The 17,662-nt window shown below is 39.7% G+C and overlaps 1 protein-coding gene across 5 annotated transcripts in view; it reads left to right on the forward strand.

Moving 5' to 3' along the window:
- The window catches only part of wnt5b (Wnt family member 5B), a 124,435-nt gene extending 107,698 nt beyond the window's left edge, over positions 1–16,737 (forward strand). For all 5 annotated transcript variants that reach the window (XM_062981156.1, XM_008110459.3, XM_062981154.1 and 2 more), the window contains 2 exons: positions 7,984–8,276; positions 15,289–16,737. In XM_062981156.1, coding sequence (XP_062837226.1) covers positions 7,984–8,276; positions 15,289–15,747 — 752 coding nt within the window. In that variant the 3' untranslated portion in view covers positions 15,748–16,737. The remainder of the gene's footprint in view (positions 1–7,983; positions 8,277–15,288) is intronic.
- The last annotated feature ends 925 nt before the right edge of the window (positions 16,738–17,662 follow it).

A 17,662-nucleotide genomic window follows, 5' to 3' on the forward strand; every position in this document is an offset into this window, starting at 1 on the left:
AAGTAGCAGTAACAAGTAAATGAGATGGAAGAGTCCTTGTGATAAATATACAGTATATAGCTTGTGTCATCAAGTGTGTAGATTGTAGCTGTAATCTACATTCTATATTTCCTCTTAGGATACATCTGGGCTGTAGAATTAATGCAGTTTGACACCAGCTTTAACTGTCATAGGCCAAAGCTATGGAATCACGAGTGTTATAGTTTAACAAAGCCTTTACCCTTATATGACAAAGAGGGCTGGGACCTCACCAAACTACAAATCCCTGAATTCCATAGCATTGAGCCATGGGAGTTAAAGTGGTGTCAAACTACATACATTCTACAGTCTAAATGTACCCTTAGCTGAAAATGGATAACAAAAATACAACCAAAATAATACCATAATGGTACAATTATAAAAATAAGGCAATGTGTTGTTGGAGGGCTTCAATGCCAAAGTGTGCAGTCTGCAATTTCACTTCTGGGTTAAATGTTTTAATTTTAAATGAGAGGTTGGAGAAGTGCTGTTTTTTTAAGGGTCTTCATTATAACTCCAGGGTTGCTTTTTCATTTGGTTTTTAGGAAATCAAGTATTCACACACTTCACATTTTGCTTTCATTTAAACTATCTTGATGTGATGAATAATATGGCTAATACAACTGTAGTTTACCCAAGGCAAAATAGAAGCTGACTCCATACCTTTTTTTTATCACAAGCAGTTCATCATAGGTTGAAGATAGCTTGAACACAGGCATACTTAACTTGGAGTGCTATGGTTAGGTTTCCCTTTTAATAAGCAACAGTTTACACAAAAGGAAGGCTAATAATAATAATAATACTTTATTTATTTATAGTTTGAACATTGTTATATCATAATGTATAAACCAGGAGCTGTGGTGGCGCAATGGGTTAAACCCTTATGCCGGCTGGACTGCTGATCTGAAGGTTGCCTGTTTGAATCCGCAAGGGGGTGAGCTCCCATCTGTCAGCTCTTGTGAGGACATGAGAGAAACCTCCCAGCAGGATGGTAACACATCTGGGTGTCCCCTGGGCAACGTCTCTGTAGACGGACAATTCTCTCACACCAGAAGCAACTTGCAGTGTGTTCTCAAGTCGCTTCAGACATGAGTTTGAAAATTCTATAAACAGCTGTAGTTGATGAACAGAGACTTAGGTTATAGTCCTAAATTTAACTAAAAATCCAACTGGAATTGGTGGAAATAATTTCTGATTAAGTTTGTGTAGCCCCGTCAGTGGCTTTATTCATCAGAACTGAGTTTATTTTTAAGAATTGTGATCCACAATGGGCAGAGATAAGGCCCTGCTATTGACAATCCTCACAGCTCTTTTAAAATAAAATTATTTCCACACATTTTGGTCACTCTCTGTTTCCTCAACCCCACTTTCATGAAGAAATGATGGTATTTTTGGAGAAAGAAGGAAGGAAAGGAAAAGGAACTTGGCAATCAGTGAGAGAAGAGTAAACATAGGGAACAAACATTACTCGGCACTGTCATGCAAAAAGTGTTGGTGTTTTAGCCACTCTCACTTTTCTGCTTTTCCTTTATTGCAGACCAGAGACAAATGATTTAAATCCTATGCAGAGGAGAGAGAAGTATTGGTAGGGACAGGAGTAACTTTAGCAGGAATGCTGTTGATTAATCTCAGTTAGAGTAGGCCCATAGAAACAATTGTTGAATGATGAGCCAACATATACTGGTAGGTGTTTTATATTGGTTCAGTGAGTTCAGTGTGGTAGAATTAACAATAGGATTTAGGCTACTGACTTCTAATCCCATTGCTACCATGTAGTGGTGTTTAATTTTAATATTTTGGAGCAGTCTTCTATGATTTCTTTTGTACTGAAGTGGCACCATTTTCAAAATTTGGTTCATCATTTTCAAATGTCATTTCTTTTTGTGTTCTGTATCATCCTGTGCTTTAAGTATATTATGTCTACAGTCGTGACACCAGCACTGTGGATTTTGAGATCTGGAGACTCTAGGATAGCAGGATTCAAATCACCACTCAGCCAGGAAACCTGCTGGGAGATATTAAGCAAGTTACACACTTTCAAACTCAGAGAGAGGCAATTGCAAACCCCCTCTGAATAAATATTGTCAAGAAAAGTCTGTGATAGGTTTACCTTAGGCTTGCTGTGAGTCAGAAGAGACCTGAAGGCACAAAAAGCAACAATATCTATAGTGGTTGGAACTGCAGCTACATAGTGTTATGGCTCATGAGGTTTGCCATGCCACTATGCCACATATCATTAGTTGTCTGGAGCAGATCAGAGTAGGGTTGGCTACCAGAAATCACCCAAATGTTAGAATTCTTGCCTGAAGAGAATACACTAACAAATATTGCATCAACCTCTTTTATTTTGAATTATCTAATGTCCTAGATTAAATAAATATATTTTTAAAAGCATATGTATATATAAGTGAGTATTCATTCCTAGTAGATACATTCTTAGCAGCTTATGCTCTGAATCTTTTCAAAAACTTGCATCCCCTTGGGCATATCTGTTAGGATCTGTACACAGGCTATGGGTGTAGTCAGGGCCCAAATTCTCCTTATTTCTTATCATTGTCTTTCTCTCCCTCCCAGACAGATTGGTTTTGCCACAGGGGCCAAACTCATTGTTTGCAGAGGGCTTTTGAATTCAGGCTGCAGGCCATATAAAATTAGGTCAAGGATTGTCAACGCTGGTCTAAACTATAGCCTTGGAATAATTTCTCCTTAATCCTTCAAAAGATGCAGCCTTGGCCCTAAATAAAAATAGGTTTGGGTTCTTGCTGAACCTGCCTGGGAAAGGTATTCAGTAACTATTTTATCAGCAGCGGAAAGACCCTCTTTGGAAGAGTGATCAGAAATGTCAGGTTTGGTAAGACTATAAGTTAGGTTCATGGTGTTACAATTAATTGACAAGTGAATTGAAAATACACGCACACACATTATTTACTTATTTAAATTTGTATATACCTCATGTTTCTTCTTGTACAAGATCCAAGGCAGCTTAAAACCCATTAAAAAGGGTATGGATAAATATATATGTACTTTGCCCGTATATATACACACACACACATATATGTGTGTGTGTATATATTTATATATATATATACATACACACACATACTGTATATGGGTGTTTGTGTGTATATACATATATATAGGCAGTCCCGGAGTTACAAAGATCCGAATTTCAACTGACATAGTTAAGAACGGGGTGAGACAAGAGGAAGTGAGATAAATTTGCCCTCGGAAGGAAAATTCACTCCTGAATGAGTTATCTTGGGAAAAAACTGAAGCTTTATCACCAGTCCTTGTTTCCACAACAAGCCATTTTTTTTCAAAATCCTATTATCACACAGGAACAAAAAGTGAAATCTTCTGAACAAGGGTGTAGACAGTAAAACAAACATCACAGGTGTTTGAACTTTTCCCTATGCTATACAAAGCATATCTATATCTATCTCTCTCTCTCTCTATATATATGCTTTGTATAACATAGGGAAGGGTTCAAACACACACACACACACATATATGGCTGGAGTTACACTTTAAAATGTACCTATTGTGGTGTACATACTAATTCAACTTAAGTACAAACCTACAGAGCCTATCTTGTTTATAACTTTGGGACTGCCTGTACACACATACATCCTTACATACATTTGTTCAAAAGCTGAAAGACAGTTAAACAACAATTTTTGGATTTGTTGTTGGTATTCTCTTTTTCACAGTGGTCTTCTGGGATGGTGACAAGTAAAAGTATGAAGTATGATCCCAGTTAGTCTGAAGTCATAATGCTTCTCCAAGGATAATGATTGTAACAGGAACTCTTTCAAATCTATAGATGTCCTTTTCACTATTTATTTTACTTCTGAATATCTTAGAGGTCACATCTCTCTTCACTGCTCCTTTGGGCTATTGAGAATGAGGCAAAACTGTAAGAGCCGCAATAAAATCCCAACGCAATGCAAGCATATTTGCATGATTTCAGCCACAATGTCAGATCTTTTTCAGCCAGAGATGTGCAATGCTAATAACTAGGCCAATCTACATACTTCCCAGTGTCGGTAAGGCGTGGTCCATCCTTTCTTTGGATCCAAAGCAAGGAGTCAATAAGTCATCCTGAGAGAAGTCAACTCAGAGGAACAAAACATCAGAGGATAAGGGAGTGCCTGATGAAGTAAAGCAATCAGATACCATCTGTCTCCTCATTGTTAATTCCACCCAAAGATTCAAAAACCATGAGTCACGATGCAGATTTGTGGGAACGGTTTTCCATATTTTGGCTCAGTGTATGCAGAACCAACAATCACCAGAGCTTGTTTGGGATTGTTGTAGTACCTCTATTAGTGAAAGACATAGATCCCTGATAGGATGTTTCTGTTACAGGTATACCCCAATTCAGATATGTTCCTGAGTATTCTTTAACAGCAAATTTGAAACCAGAAGTAGACATAACTTGGGAAAAAAATAGGGACATGTTCTTATACCACAGCCCTGTGAAGTCAGTCAGACTGACAGAGAATGACTGGGTCAAGGCCACAGTGAGTTTCATGGCTCTTCTGGCACCAAGATCTGCCATGTCGCAGTCCAGCATCATTGATACCACACTAGTTGTGAGGCTTCAAAGCATGTATGGAATTTTTGTATTAGCTGAGGCTGCCCACTAAATCAACAGTCTGCTTACATAGTATTCTTTGTAAAGATACAAGGCTTTGCAACTACATGTTAGTGTCAATATTTACTATTATATTTACTGTGAGATATTTGTCAAATACAATTTCACTGGAGCTTGCACAGAAAAGGTAAGACTTAAGGACAAACTGGACACAGCAGTGACAGATGTATCACAAATCATGTGGAAAATGGGATGCAGGATGTGATTCAGGGGAAGAATAGTGTGGTCTAAGGCAGCTGATTCAATGTATATGCGAATGCTTGTAGGCGGATAAGTCTGTTTCATTGCACTTAATGTAGAATGTCTTGTGCATAGAAGCAGCACTGAATTTACATATCAATTATGCTACCATTTGGGGTTTCAAATTATAAATGATGGGTGAAAACAAAATGCCCCAAATGGTAAATGTAAAGTTTTACAGAACATGCATTTTTGGAGAATACAATAACAATTTTAAGTTCAAGATATCTCATTGTTATGTGCCTTCAAGTCATTTCAAGTCATTTGATTTTTATGACTGTTTTATTGATGCTGATGTTTTATTGTTGGGATATTTGATTTATTGTCTTGTTGCTGTTATTATATTGTTGTGTCGGGCAAGGCCCCATGTAAGCCGCCCCGAGTCCCTTCGGGGAGATGAAGCGGGGTATAAAAATAAAGTTGTTGTTATTATTATTATTATTATTATTATTATTATTATTATTATTATTATTATTATTATTTATAACTTGTGGTAACCCTATCCTAAGTTTTCTTGGCAGAATTTGTACAGGGGACTTTGCTTCTGCCTTCCTCTGAGACTGAGAGGGTGATTTGGGGCAAGTCACACTCTTTCAACCTCAGCAGAAGGCAAAGGCAACCTCCTTCTGAATAGGATAGGAGTGCATTTGCGTTGCCATAAGATCCAAATGACTTGAAGATTCAGAACAGATACTACAGGTATATATCTCTGTTAGCAAAGAAGCTTCATTTCCAAATCGCGTTATGCTATTCCAGTCCATTTATGTCCTTGACCTCTGTCAAGCTGGAATTTATTTTTGAAACATCAGCATTGAGAGAGTAGGGAAAGGGCTGTGGAAACACAGATTTTTAGTATCAGGTTCCAGCAGCGTGTCTACAATAAACAATGCAAGCAAACTTGTGCCAGGAATGGTATTCTATTTCATCCTACTGTAGTTGTGTGTGCAGCTGCCTACAACAGACAAGGTAGATGGTACCTGTCGCTAAAATCTCTTACTGAGCATGCATAAACAGCACAAGTGAAAAGAAGTCAGGGGTTAAAATGGCTCCACCAGCTGTGCACATGTTGGGTGCAACTACATTGCAGAATAAATGCAGTTTGACACCACCTAAACTGCCATGCTATGAAATTCTGGGATTTGTGGTTTGGTGAGGCACCAGCACTCTTTTGCTGAGAAGACAGTATCAGACTGCATTAATCCTCCAGTGTGGGTGCTCGCTATGGTTAAAAAGTATAGATCTGGCCACCAAAATGGAAATCATAAAAAAGTAAAAGATAAAGGTAAAGGTTTTCCCCTGACATTAAGTCCAGTAGTGTCTGACTCTGGGGGTTGGTGCTAATCTCCATTTCTAAGCCAAAGAGCCGGTGCTGTCCGTAAACACCTTCAAGGTAATGTGGCCGGCATGATTGCATAGATCGCCGTTACCTTCCCGCTGGAGTGGTACCTATTGATCTACTCACATTTGTATGTTTTCAAACTGCTAGGTTATCTAGGGCTAACAGTGGGAGCTCACCCTGTTCCCCAGATTTGAACTGCCAACTTTTCAGTCAGCAAATTCAGCAGCTCAGCAGTTTAATCCGCTGTGCCACTGGGGGCTCCTATAAAAAAAGCAGAGGGTAGTAAAAGAAATAATCTCTTGATGCATTTTGGAAGAAGCTTTCTAGTGATCTCTAAAAGGTTCAAAAAGTTTTTTGTTTACATGTTTAATGTTGCTTCCTATCACATGTACGTGTTGTTAGTTTTGATTTAAAGATCTGGCAAAATATATTGAACTGTCCTTTTTTGTAGCATAGGAACCTATTCCTATTCTTTCCATATTATTTATGCCAAATGTTCTTTTAAATAAGTAAGGCTTATGAACACATTTATTTTGCTAATCTGCACTTCTTCATACAGCACATAAGGTGGAATTCATTGCCAGAATTGTCCAACTTATGGCTGCCAAGAGATTGGAGAGAGATTAGGACCATGGAGAAAGAATGGCTATATATCACTTCTTGTATTAAGAGCAGTATGTTTCTGTTCATGGTTGCTGTAGCGTGGGAGATGGAAAATGCAATTGTACTCCTGTTCTCATAGTAGGCTTTCCCAAAGGAGATGTTTGACAATGATAGTGAATTGAATGCTAGAGGATATATATCTGTTCTGGGCAAAGTGGGCCCCTAGGCTGCACTCTTTCTACCCCAGAATACCCACTGGGGTCTTTGGGGACCATTTTTACCATGCCCTCCCTCAAGCCATACTAGGTTCGGAAGGCCTTTTTAAAAACTGGAAACAAACAACAAATGACTTCTGTTCATTTCCCATTTTTTAAAGGCTTCTCCTAGTCAGGAGGCATGAAATATGCCAGAAAGCTGCCTCTTCTACTTCCTATGAGACATTGATTGGCAAGTGGGGACTTGATTTTAAGGGCTTTAAAAAAGATTTTGTTGGAGGTTGGTACAGCCTTCCAGGGGTGCATCTACATTGTAGAATTAATGTAGTTTAACATCACTGTAATTGTCTTGGTACGATGCTGTGGAATTATGAGAGTTATATGTGTTGTCGAAGGCTTTCATGGCCGGGATCACAGGGTTGTTGTGTGTTTTCCGGGCTGTATGGCCACGTTCCAGAAGTATTCTCTCTTGATGTTTCACCCACATCTATGGCATCCTCAGAGCTTGTGAAACGTCAGGACAGAATACTTCTGGAACATGGCCATACAGCCCGGAAAACACACAACAACCCCATGAGAGTTATAGTTTGGTAACGCACCAGCACTCTTTTGCAGAGAAGGCTAAAGACTTTGCAAAATAGCAACTTCCATGATTCCATAGCACTGAGCCAGGACAGTTCAAGTGGGGTCAACTTGCATTAATTCTATAGTGTAGATGCACCTAAGGTGTCTTCTAAGTTATTGCATCCCCTTTGCCCCTCACAGTTTTCCATCACTGATATAGAATTTTGTTCTGATCCTACAGTATTGATCTTCTTGCATTCACATTTTACTTTCCTTCTTTAGTTCTTCAACTTCTAAATTACTTGAGGTTGGTTCTTTTCTAAACATCTCCCCATTCTTTCTGCCAGGTAGCCGAGAGACTGCATTCACGTATGCGGTCAGCGCAGCCGGAGTGGTGAACGCCATCAGTCGTGCCTGTCGCGAAGGGGAGCTTTCTTCCTGTGGCTGCAGCCGGACGCCCCGGCCAAAGGACCTGCCTCGAGACTGGCTGTGGGGCGGATGTGGGGACAATGTGGAGTATGGCTACCGGTTCGCTAAAGAGTTTGTGGATGCCAGGGAGAGGGAAAGAAACTATGCCAAGGGATCGGATGAACAGGCCCGTACTCTTATGAACCTACAGAATAATGAGGCGGGTCGCAGGGTAAGATGATTTGTAGTATTTTCAAATCAGAAGAAACATGTTTAAATCGAGACCAGTTTGTTGTTTTCCAAGTAAAGCCAGTATGAGACCAACACTTCTTTTAAACCTGATAAATCTAACAAAACAAAACAGAAGCAGTCAGTTTAGGAACCATGCCATTTATTAGGATGATTATTTCCGAGTTAAATATATAGAGCAACTTCCAAGAAATGAACAACTATAACAACATTCCCTGGATACATACTGTTACGTTGCCTCAAACTATTTATTTATTAATGTATATACTGTATTTGCTAACCTGTTTTCTATGTGTATGTTGATTTGCCAGTTTGACTGACCTCTTTGGTGTGGAAGGAGCTATAGACATGTGATTGTACTGAACATGTTCAGACTCAGGACCATATTTTGTATTCAGTATGTGTTTATAACTACAATTCAACTACAATTTCAACTTTAAAGAAACACCTATCCTCCGCTAACCAAATATATTTTTACAGTGGCATGGCTTTATCCTTGGCAGTTTAAAGACATGCTCCTTCAGTTTAACAGCTGAGTTACCTGTTTGCCATTACATGAATTGCATGAACATATCACTTGTTCAAAGACTTGACTTTTGACAAGGTCATGCTTTTCAAAAGGTGGTCTCCACATATTCATGGAGATTCACATTTGCCAAAAGGATATGTGCACAGAGACTGGGTGCAGTTCTTTTCCAATAGGTTACAATACAATATTCTCCATCTAAAGCTGATCACCTTATTTTTGTGATAAAAATGTTTGCCCTGTTGTTGTTGTTGTTGTTGTTATGTTTATACTCCATTTTTTTTCTCCACAAGGAGATTCAAAGCGGCTTACATTAAAAGCATTTCTGTAGGGATTGTCTAGGTTCCTTTCCTCCAAGGCCCTCCTCTCCCTCTGCCTCCCCAAATTCACATCTGGTTACCTGATCATAGATGAGCAGTTTTGCTCCCTTAGGTTCATTCTCATGTAGAGGCTATAAATTGTTGAGGCTAGCAAGGCTAACGTTGATTCCCAAGCAGCGTTTTGAACCCATCTTTCCATGATGTCTTTGCAATCTGAGTGACAGATCAAGAATTCTATTCCACTTTGGTTCTCAGGCAGAAAAGCTATCTGGGTGGTGGTGGGAACTGAACTGTGTTTGCTTCAGTTTTAGACACGGTCCTGACCCCATCACAGCTTCATTGCACTCTCAGATTTTTTGGGGCCCAGCTTTTAGTTTTATTGCCCTTGTTTGTTTGTCTTTTGACGGCTATCTCAGTCTGCCATTTCCTTCAGTCCCTTTCTCTATTTTGTGTCCATTTCCCCCACTTTTCCCACCACTCTGTACCTCATCTGTCCCTCTGAGTCTCAGACTTTGGCAGCCCTGCCACTTCGTTTACCCATTGAACACGTAGCAGACCTCCATCATCAGTCATCTCCTCAGCCAGTGAAGGCTGAAAGGAGACTTTCCTAATCAACCACAAAGGAATTCACTACTAACTCCCTTTGCATCTTGCTTTTTAGGAAGAAAGTAGGAGAAAGCAATTTGAAGTGGTGAGAAAAAGAGGAAGGGGGAGAAGTTTTGAAGTAGATACTTGTAGACAAATCTTAGTATGTCTGCTTTTCAGTTGCAGAATTCTTGAGGGTTTTTTTGGTATTCTATTGATTAATATGTTTTATTTTAAATTTACATATTCATAAAAACAGAGAAACAAATCTGTATATGCATGAATTAATACATACTTCCTAACATCTATACAATATTCATATTTGGTTATGCTCTCTCCTCCTCCCACCCCTCCCAATTTAGTGACTTCCCATCCCTTGAGTTGGAGACATTTGTATATATGTTCTTCCTTCCCCTTAAATGGTTTTTCTGTTTTTCTTTCTGGCCTGATGTTTATCATTTATAAATTCCCTACAGAGTTTCGAACAGGTTAAATTATGAAGTCTTCTAGGAAAATGTTTCTTTCTTTTGTTTTTTTTTTTTTTACATAGTTTAGAGATGCTTCCTACTCCTCGATACAGTTTTTTGTATTTTGTCTTTGTTCATCATTGCTAATTTGTCCATTTCTGCTATTTTTAAGACTTTAATTTTGGAATTTTTGAACCCTGTCCATAGCTTAGTGAAAGTTGCCTTGTATGCCGTTAAGTCATTTCTGATTCATGGTGACCCTAAGACCCTATCATGGAGTTTTCTTGGCAAAATTGGTTTGACTTTTCCTCTCTCTGAGGCTGAGGCATTGTGGCTTGCCCAAGATCACCCAGTGGGTTGCCCTAGAAGAACTCAAAGGTAAACACCCTGTGACTAAAGCTTGCCAAGAAAACCCTATGATAGGTTTTGCCTTAGGTAACCATAAGCTGAAACCAACTTGATGGCATACAGCCCTAAGCATCATAAGATTATGTAGAGCAGTCTTAAAATCTCTGCTGGATCATAACAAATGTGAGAAACTGCTTCAATAGAATACTGGAGAAACTTCCCCACTCATATATATATATATATGTTTCTATATATGTATGTATTAACATATATATCCTGCTTTTTACAGTGGGGTTTCAGGGTGGCAAAGAAGTCGTGGTTGGAATCATATTGTGTCATCCCATCTAGAGTAAACACATTGAATAAATACACAGATAAATCCAGTAGACCAAATGACTCTACTCTAATTGAGACTAAAAGTAGGACTTATTCTATCATTAAACAGTTTAAAACAATTCAGACTTAAAAAAAATCATAACAGGCTAAAAACTTACTTAACCATTATTATCATTGCAAAGCTGGGCTTAGAGTAAAAGTTATGCTGCAAAGAAAAAACAAAAACAAAAGGGAATGCTCTTATGTTTCCTGTCTTGGTGGGAACAGCTAGTATGAACTGGAAAGAAGCAAAATCCCCAAGTGGAGTAGAATATTTGTTGCTAAAAGAAAAGATGTGGTGATCTCATAAAGCAAGAGCTCATATTCAGAGCATATCAATATTTCTTCATGTAGAGGGAAAATGCTTTCCAAGTTTCTCTGCTGCTTTTCAGACTTCTAAATGTGCCACTTTTGTGTATGAATGACTTGTTCCAACCCACCCATTCCCAGGCCAGAGAGAGCTCTCCAAAAGCTTTCTTTGCATCCTTCAAGTATCAACTATCATTTTAAATTGCTCTGTAGACTGTTCTTATTATCACAGTTCTGTTCATGATGGATGCACGCCACACATCACACCATGGTTAAATGGAGCAGAGCTTAACTTTGCCAGAGAAAAGAGAGATTGTTTCAGGATGTTTGCGACTATAGCCAAGTCAGCTCTCCTTTTTTCCTGATGTGGATTTAGAAAGAACCCATGGCTCTTGTTCCCATTAGGATTAATGTCAGTTTCCTTACAAAAAATGATCATAAAGTCTCCAAACTGAAATGCAGATTTATGAAAAGGTGCATCTATGTCTGCCATAGGGCTAATACAACTTCTGGAGCAGCAAACATCCAGCAATGTACCACAAATCTCTCATCTCTGATTTAAGCATCATGTAACACTGAACAATTTGCAGAGAGTTGTGTCGATCTGTTTCAATATACCGTAAGTAGAAGGAATTGGCACAATTTATTTCAAGATAAACTCTCTTGGGTCCATTCCTTCTGAAGAAGTGGACTATTATTTATTTATTATTTATTTACCTTATTTCTGCCCCGCCTTTCTCAACCCCAGAGGGGACTCAAGGCGGCTTACATATGGCAACTATTAGATGCTTGAAAATACATACAAACAGAAGCTTAAAATCAATTAAATTAAAATTAATACATATTAAACATTTAAAAACATTGCATTCAATATTAAAATCACATAATCCGAAAATCATAGTCCAAGGCTGTTTCATCATCAATAGTACATAATTCCAACTCTACTATTGCACTTTATTAATGACCGAAAGCCTGATCCCAGAGTCAAGTTTTTACTTTTCTTCTGAAGACTAGAAGGGAGGGGGCTGATCTAATGTCGCTGGGGAGGGAGTTCCACAGTCAAGGGGCCACCACTGAGAAGGCCCAGTCTCTCGTCCCCGCCAGCTGCGCTTGCGAAGCAGGCGGAACCGAGAGCAGGGCCTCCCAGATGGTCTTAATCTCCAAAATGGCTCACAGGGGGAGATACGTCAGGACAGGTACATTGAGCCAGAACCGTGTAGGACATTATAGGCTAAAGCCAGCACTTTGAATTGTGCTTGGTAGCAGACTGGCAGCCAATGGAGCTGAGGCAACAGAGAAGTTGTGTGCTCCCAATATGCCGCTCTGGTGAGCAGCCTAGCTGCCGCTTGTTGAACCAGTTGGAGCTTCCAAACAGTCTTCAAAGGCAACCCCACTTAGAGTGTGTTGCAGTAATCTATGCAGGATGAGTCAACAAACATTATTGCTGAAATAAATAGGTTAGTTTTAAAGGTGTTACAAGATTGGGGTATTGTGTGGTTTCCGGGCTGTATGGCAGTACAGTAGAGTCTCACTTATCCAAGCTAAACGGGCTGGCAGAACGCTGGATAAGCGAATATGTTGGATAATAAGGAGGGACTGAGGAAAAGCCTATTAAACATCAAATTAGGTTATGATTTTACAAATTAAGCACCAAAACATCATGTTATACAACAAATTTGACAGAAAAAGTACTTCAATGTGCAGTAATGCTATGTAGTAATTACTGTATTTACGAATTTAGTACCAAAATATCATGATGTATTAAAAACATTGTCTACAAAAATGTGTTGGATAATCCAGAACGTTGGATAAGCGAGTGTTGGATAAGTGAGACTCTACTGTATTCTAGTAGCATTTTCTTCTGACATTTCCCCTGCATCTGTGGTTGGCATCGTCAGTGGTTCATTTATTACTTGAAGGTCATATAGTACCCACCACACTAGCAAATAATTCTATACAAATCACTGTTGCATATTAATTTATTATAAGTTACATTTATATAATATAATTTCATGAAAACCTTAAGGTGATATACCGGTATGTGGAATTCTACAGAGAGATCCTATTTAGGCACTAAGATGTACTGACTGGTATCTCCAGAAAATTTGGTACATTATGTGCTTTCACAGTTAACAAAACTTGGGCAAGCTACTTTTTATTATTACAACTTTTAGAGTACCAACAGCTTGGTCACTGACTATGAATTTTTTGGAGCTGCATAGCATACTCTGAAAGTTTTACAACTCATGCCTTTCCTGTTTACCCAGAAGTATTTTTATTCATTCAGAGCAGTGCATGATTATCACTGTTAAGACAATATATTAAATGTAAAGATTTCCTCTCATTTTCAAATTACACAATAAAAAACCCCTAAAATGAAGATGATTCATCAGGGGAATCAACAGTCTCCTTTATGTATATTTCATTAAAGTCCATGGAGCCCCCAGATGGCGTAGTGGGCTAAGTGACTTGAAGGTTGGGTTGCTGACTTGAAAGCTGCCAGGTTCAAATCCCACCCGGGGAGAGTGCGGATGAGCTCCCTTTATCAGCTCCAGCTCCATGTGGGGACATGAGAGAAGCCTCCCACAAGGATGGTAAAACATCAAAACATCCAGGCGTCCCCTGGGCAACGTCCTTGCAGACGGCCAATTCTCTCACTCCAGAAGCGACTCAAGTTCCTCCTGACACAAAAAAAAAAAAAAATTAAAGTCCATATTTTCCATGGTAGACTTTAGTTTGGGGCTTCCAAGGTGTAAGACTTATTTTCAAACAGTTCTTATTCAAATTCTTTTGGAAGCAAGGTTCTCGTTTGCATACATGGACTGACTTTGACCCTTGTATCTGGAACAGCTCACATAATGTTGTGTAGCTGCTGTTACAAAATTTATTAAGCCCCAAACATTCCAAGATATAAAAGTAATAATGGGGGAAAGTGGACCAAACAGGTCATTTACCACCAGATGGCGAGCAAGATACAAATACTGTAGCTGCTGCATCTACACTCTTGATAATTGTGTCTGTGTATTTCTAGCCCAAGAAGTAAAGTGCATAGACATGAAGGTGACATTCCCCAATATATGGTTTCTGCCAATTTTCTATGCAATGGGTGGAAGATGGGGATTTAAAGGGCAGGAGAGCTTCTGAGTCCTTTTCTTTTCTCTCCCCACCCCAGAATGTATTTATTGTGTGAAATTGATGGTCTATGATAGACAGCTCAGCTAAGCTGCCTTGGAGCCACCAAGAGAGCATGTGATTTAGGACAGCCATTTAAATATAGTTAGATAGAGAAGTAAATAGATCCAGCTGTGCGGGTCTTTCATGAACAGCTGTAAACCATGTATGTATGCTACCTATCTTGGAGGATGGGTGAATTTAAATATAGTGGTGTCTGATATCCAGTAAACCAGACCTACTACCTTTTAAGTTGCAGTCAAAAGTTGGAGTTGAATTGCAAGATGGGTTATAGTCGCATCATCATAGCTACATCTTCCATGCAGATACTTAGCCATAGTATTCATGTAGAACAGGCCTGCACAATCTGTGGCCCTCCAGGTATTTGGGACTGCCAGCTCCCAGAAGCCCTAGCCGGCTTATCCAATGGTCAGGAGTTATGGGAGCTGAAGTCCAAAACACCCGGAGTGCCACAGGTTGTGCAGGCCTGATGTGCTGTCTGTATACGGATATACAGACCCAGCATGGTTATAGTGGCTTGAGTGTTGGACAAGGACTCTGGAAGACCAGGGTTTGAATTTGCTCTCTGCCATGGAGACCCACTGAGAGGGCTTTGGCGAATCATGTTCTCTAAGTCTCAAAGGAAAACAATGATAAATTTTCTCTGAATTATAGGTTCAATTCATGATCACTATAAATAAAAAATAACTAGAATGCACACAATAACAAAAATTAATAATGTGAAGAAGGGATTCATAGACATTTATCTATTAGTCTCAGTGGAACTTCTATGTAAATATGCATCACTTTGCACTATTATTTGATAATTTTACTCCAGCCCTTGATGCTGGTGAGGTATTTATCTACTCCTGTTTTCTCTGTTCCCCTCCACAGGCGGCATACAACCTGGCAGATGTTGCCTGTAAATGCCATGGTGTCTCAGGTTCCTGCAGCCTCAAGACCTGCTGGTTGCAGCTAGCGGACTTCCGCAAAGTGGGTGACCTTCTGAAAGAGAAGTATGACAGTGCTGCTGCTATGAGAATCAACCGCAAGGGCAAGCTGGACTTGGTGAACAGCCGCTTCAATGCACCGACTCCAGACGACCTAGTTTACATTGATCCCAGCCCTGACTACTGCCTCCGCAATGAGACCACTGGGTCCCTGGGCACCCAAGGACGGCTCTGCAATAAGACCTCGGAGGGCATGGACGGCTGCGAGCTCATGTGCTGCGGCCGGGGCTATGACCAATTCAAGAGCGTGCAAGTAGAACGCTGCCACTGCAAGTTTCACTGGTGTTGTTACGTCAAGTGTAAAAAGTGCACAGAAATCGTTGACCAGTATGTCTGTAAATGAAAGGTCCACAAGAGCTACAAATTTATATTATATAAATCTATATAAATATATTTTATATATTTGTATAAATAAATAGATGGTGATGTTGATGTTAATGATAATAATTAAAGAAGCTTATTTAAGAGACATTTTGGGGGAAAGGGCCTAAAAATGTTTCCTTTAGAAGAGGTGGTTGGTTGGGTTGCTCCTTTTCCTTCTTCAATCATTTAAGGAGACAAAACATGGCAACAACAACAAAACAGAGAGGGATTTGTGTATTGGTTTCCTTCTACCTTTGAAATAATGTAGTTCAGATAAAAGGGAAACCTGAGGGTCAGTGGAGAAAAAAGATCTGACTGAAGCTCCTTTATTCCAAAACCAAGAGGATGAGATAGGTTGTCTCTGCCACCTTACAACTAAAAATCATATTGGGTGTTAAGTGCTTTTTGGGTACTGCCACAGGGAGTGCCGTAGATGCTCAGGTTGATTTTCAAAAGGACTTCGAGACTTTTTCTGCTTCTTGTCAAAACACACTGTGGGATACCAAACTACAAGGCTAATGACCTGTGTTCAATGTTGAAGAATGGCTTCGAAGACAGAGCCTATGCATGGTGCAGTCAACATGAGGATTGAAGAGAGACTGTTGCACAGTGACAGATGGTCTCCCCGCCCCTAATGGGAAAGGAAAATATTACCTTTGACCTACAAGTGCTGCCTTACCCTTATATCCCGTCACAGCTTCCAGCATCTGGTTCTTCTGCATTTGGTGGAATGCAGGCAAGAGGGAATCTAGTGGGGAAAGAACTGGTTATCTGTCTCTTGGACTGACTTGTTTTGCAAAAGAGACAATGTTCTAAGTAAGTGTCACACAGGGGACTCAACAAACACAACACTTCACTTTCTGTGTGAACTTTGACTTGGTCATTTTGTCAAGCTCTTTTTCATTCTCCTTGCCATTGTCCTAGATGTACAGTTTCTTTTTGACATTAAATATCCCTTGTTCTCACCCTTCCCCTAGTTTTGTGCTCACATTTGTTATCTGTTGTTTACTGATGTATTCCACAGAACAGGCGTCTTTTGCCAAGTTGGACATTTTCTGAGTGGCAGACTCAATTCACATGTTACTTTCTGAAATGGCAATATTACCCAGAGACTGTTGCATGTTACTTGAAGAGGTTTGCATTCTTTCTTGCTGATTTTCAACATATTGAGATAAATTTTCAATAGTGAGGAAGCATGCCAAAATACTCATCATATGGAGTGGATATGTTAAAGCTGTCTTACAAGACTTAGGCTGGCCCTACACTGGAGAATGAATGCAGTCTGAAACCACTTTAACTGCCATGGTGCAATGCTATGGAATCCTGGTATTCATATTTCGGTGAGGCATCAACACTCTTTGGCAGAGAATACGAAAGACCTTGGAAACGACAAACAACCGCCATGATTCTGTAGCATTGCGCCATGGCAATTAAAGTGGTGTCAAACTGCTTTCATTCTACACATAGATGCACCTTATCTATGATGCTGTTGATATTAGTTGCCATCACTGATATCAACAGCCTTTATTTGCTCCAAGAACAGCAAGCTTGTTAGTAACTGTATGGCTTCATAGGTGTCTGTTAGCATCATGGTTGCTTCCTCACACTTATCAATGCAGACAGGAATTCTTTTTCTCAGTCAGGGCATTAAAAGTATGCAGGAATTCCCAGTCTCCACTACTAAGCAATGATAGTAACCTGTTCAGTAGCTTGTGGTCTCATAAATAGCTGTTCTGCATTGAATATCAATGTTGGTGCTGTAGGCAGGTGCTCCACCTTTTTCCTGGTATATTGGCTGAGATCCTATATGGGGAATATAGAGCATAACTACTCCACATGAATAGATTTGTGCCTTCCCTCCACTAACATCACCAAGCTTTAGCCCATGGAGGTAC

This window comes from Anolis carolinensis, chromosome 5 (genome assembly GCF_035594765.1).
Source record: "Anolis carolinensis isolate JA03-04 chromosome 5, rAnoCar3.1.pri, whole genome shotgun sequence".
NCBI classification, from domain to species: Eukaryota; Metazoa; Chordata; class Lepidosauria; order Squamata; family Dactyloidae; genus Anolis; species Anolis carolinensis.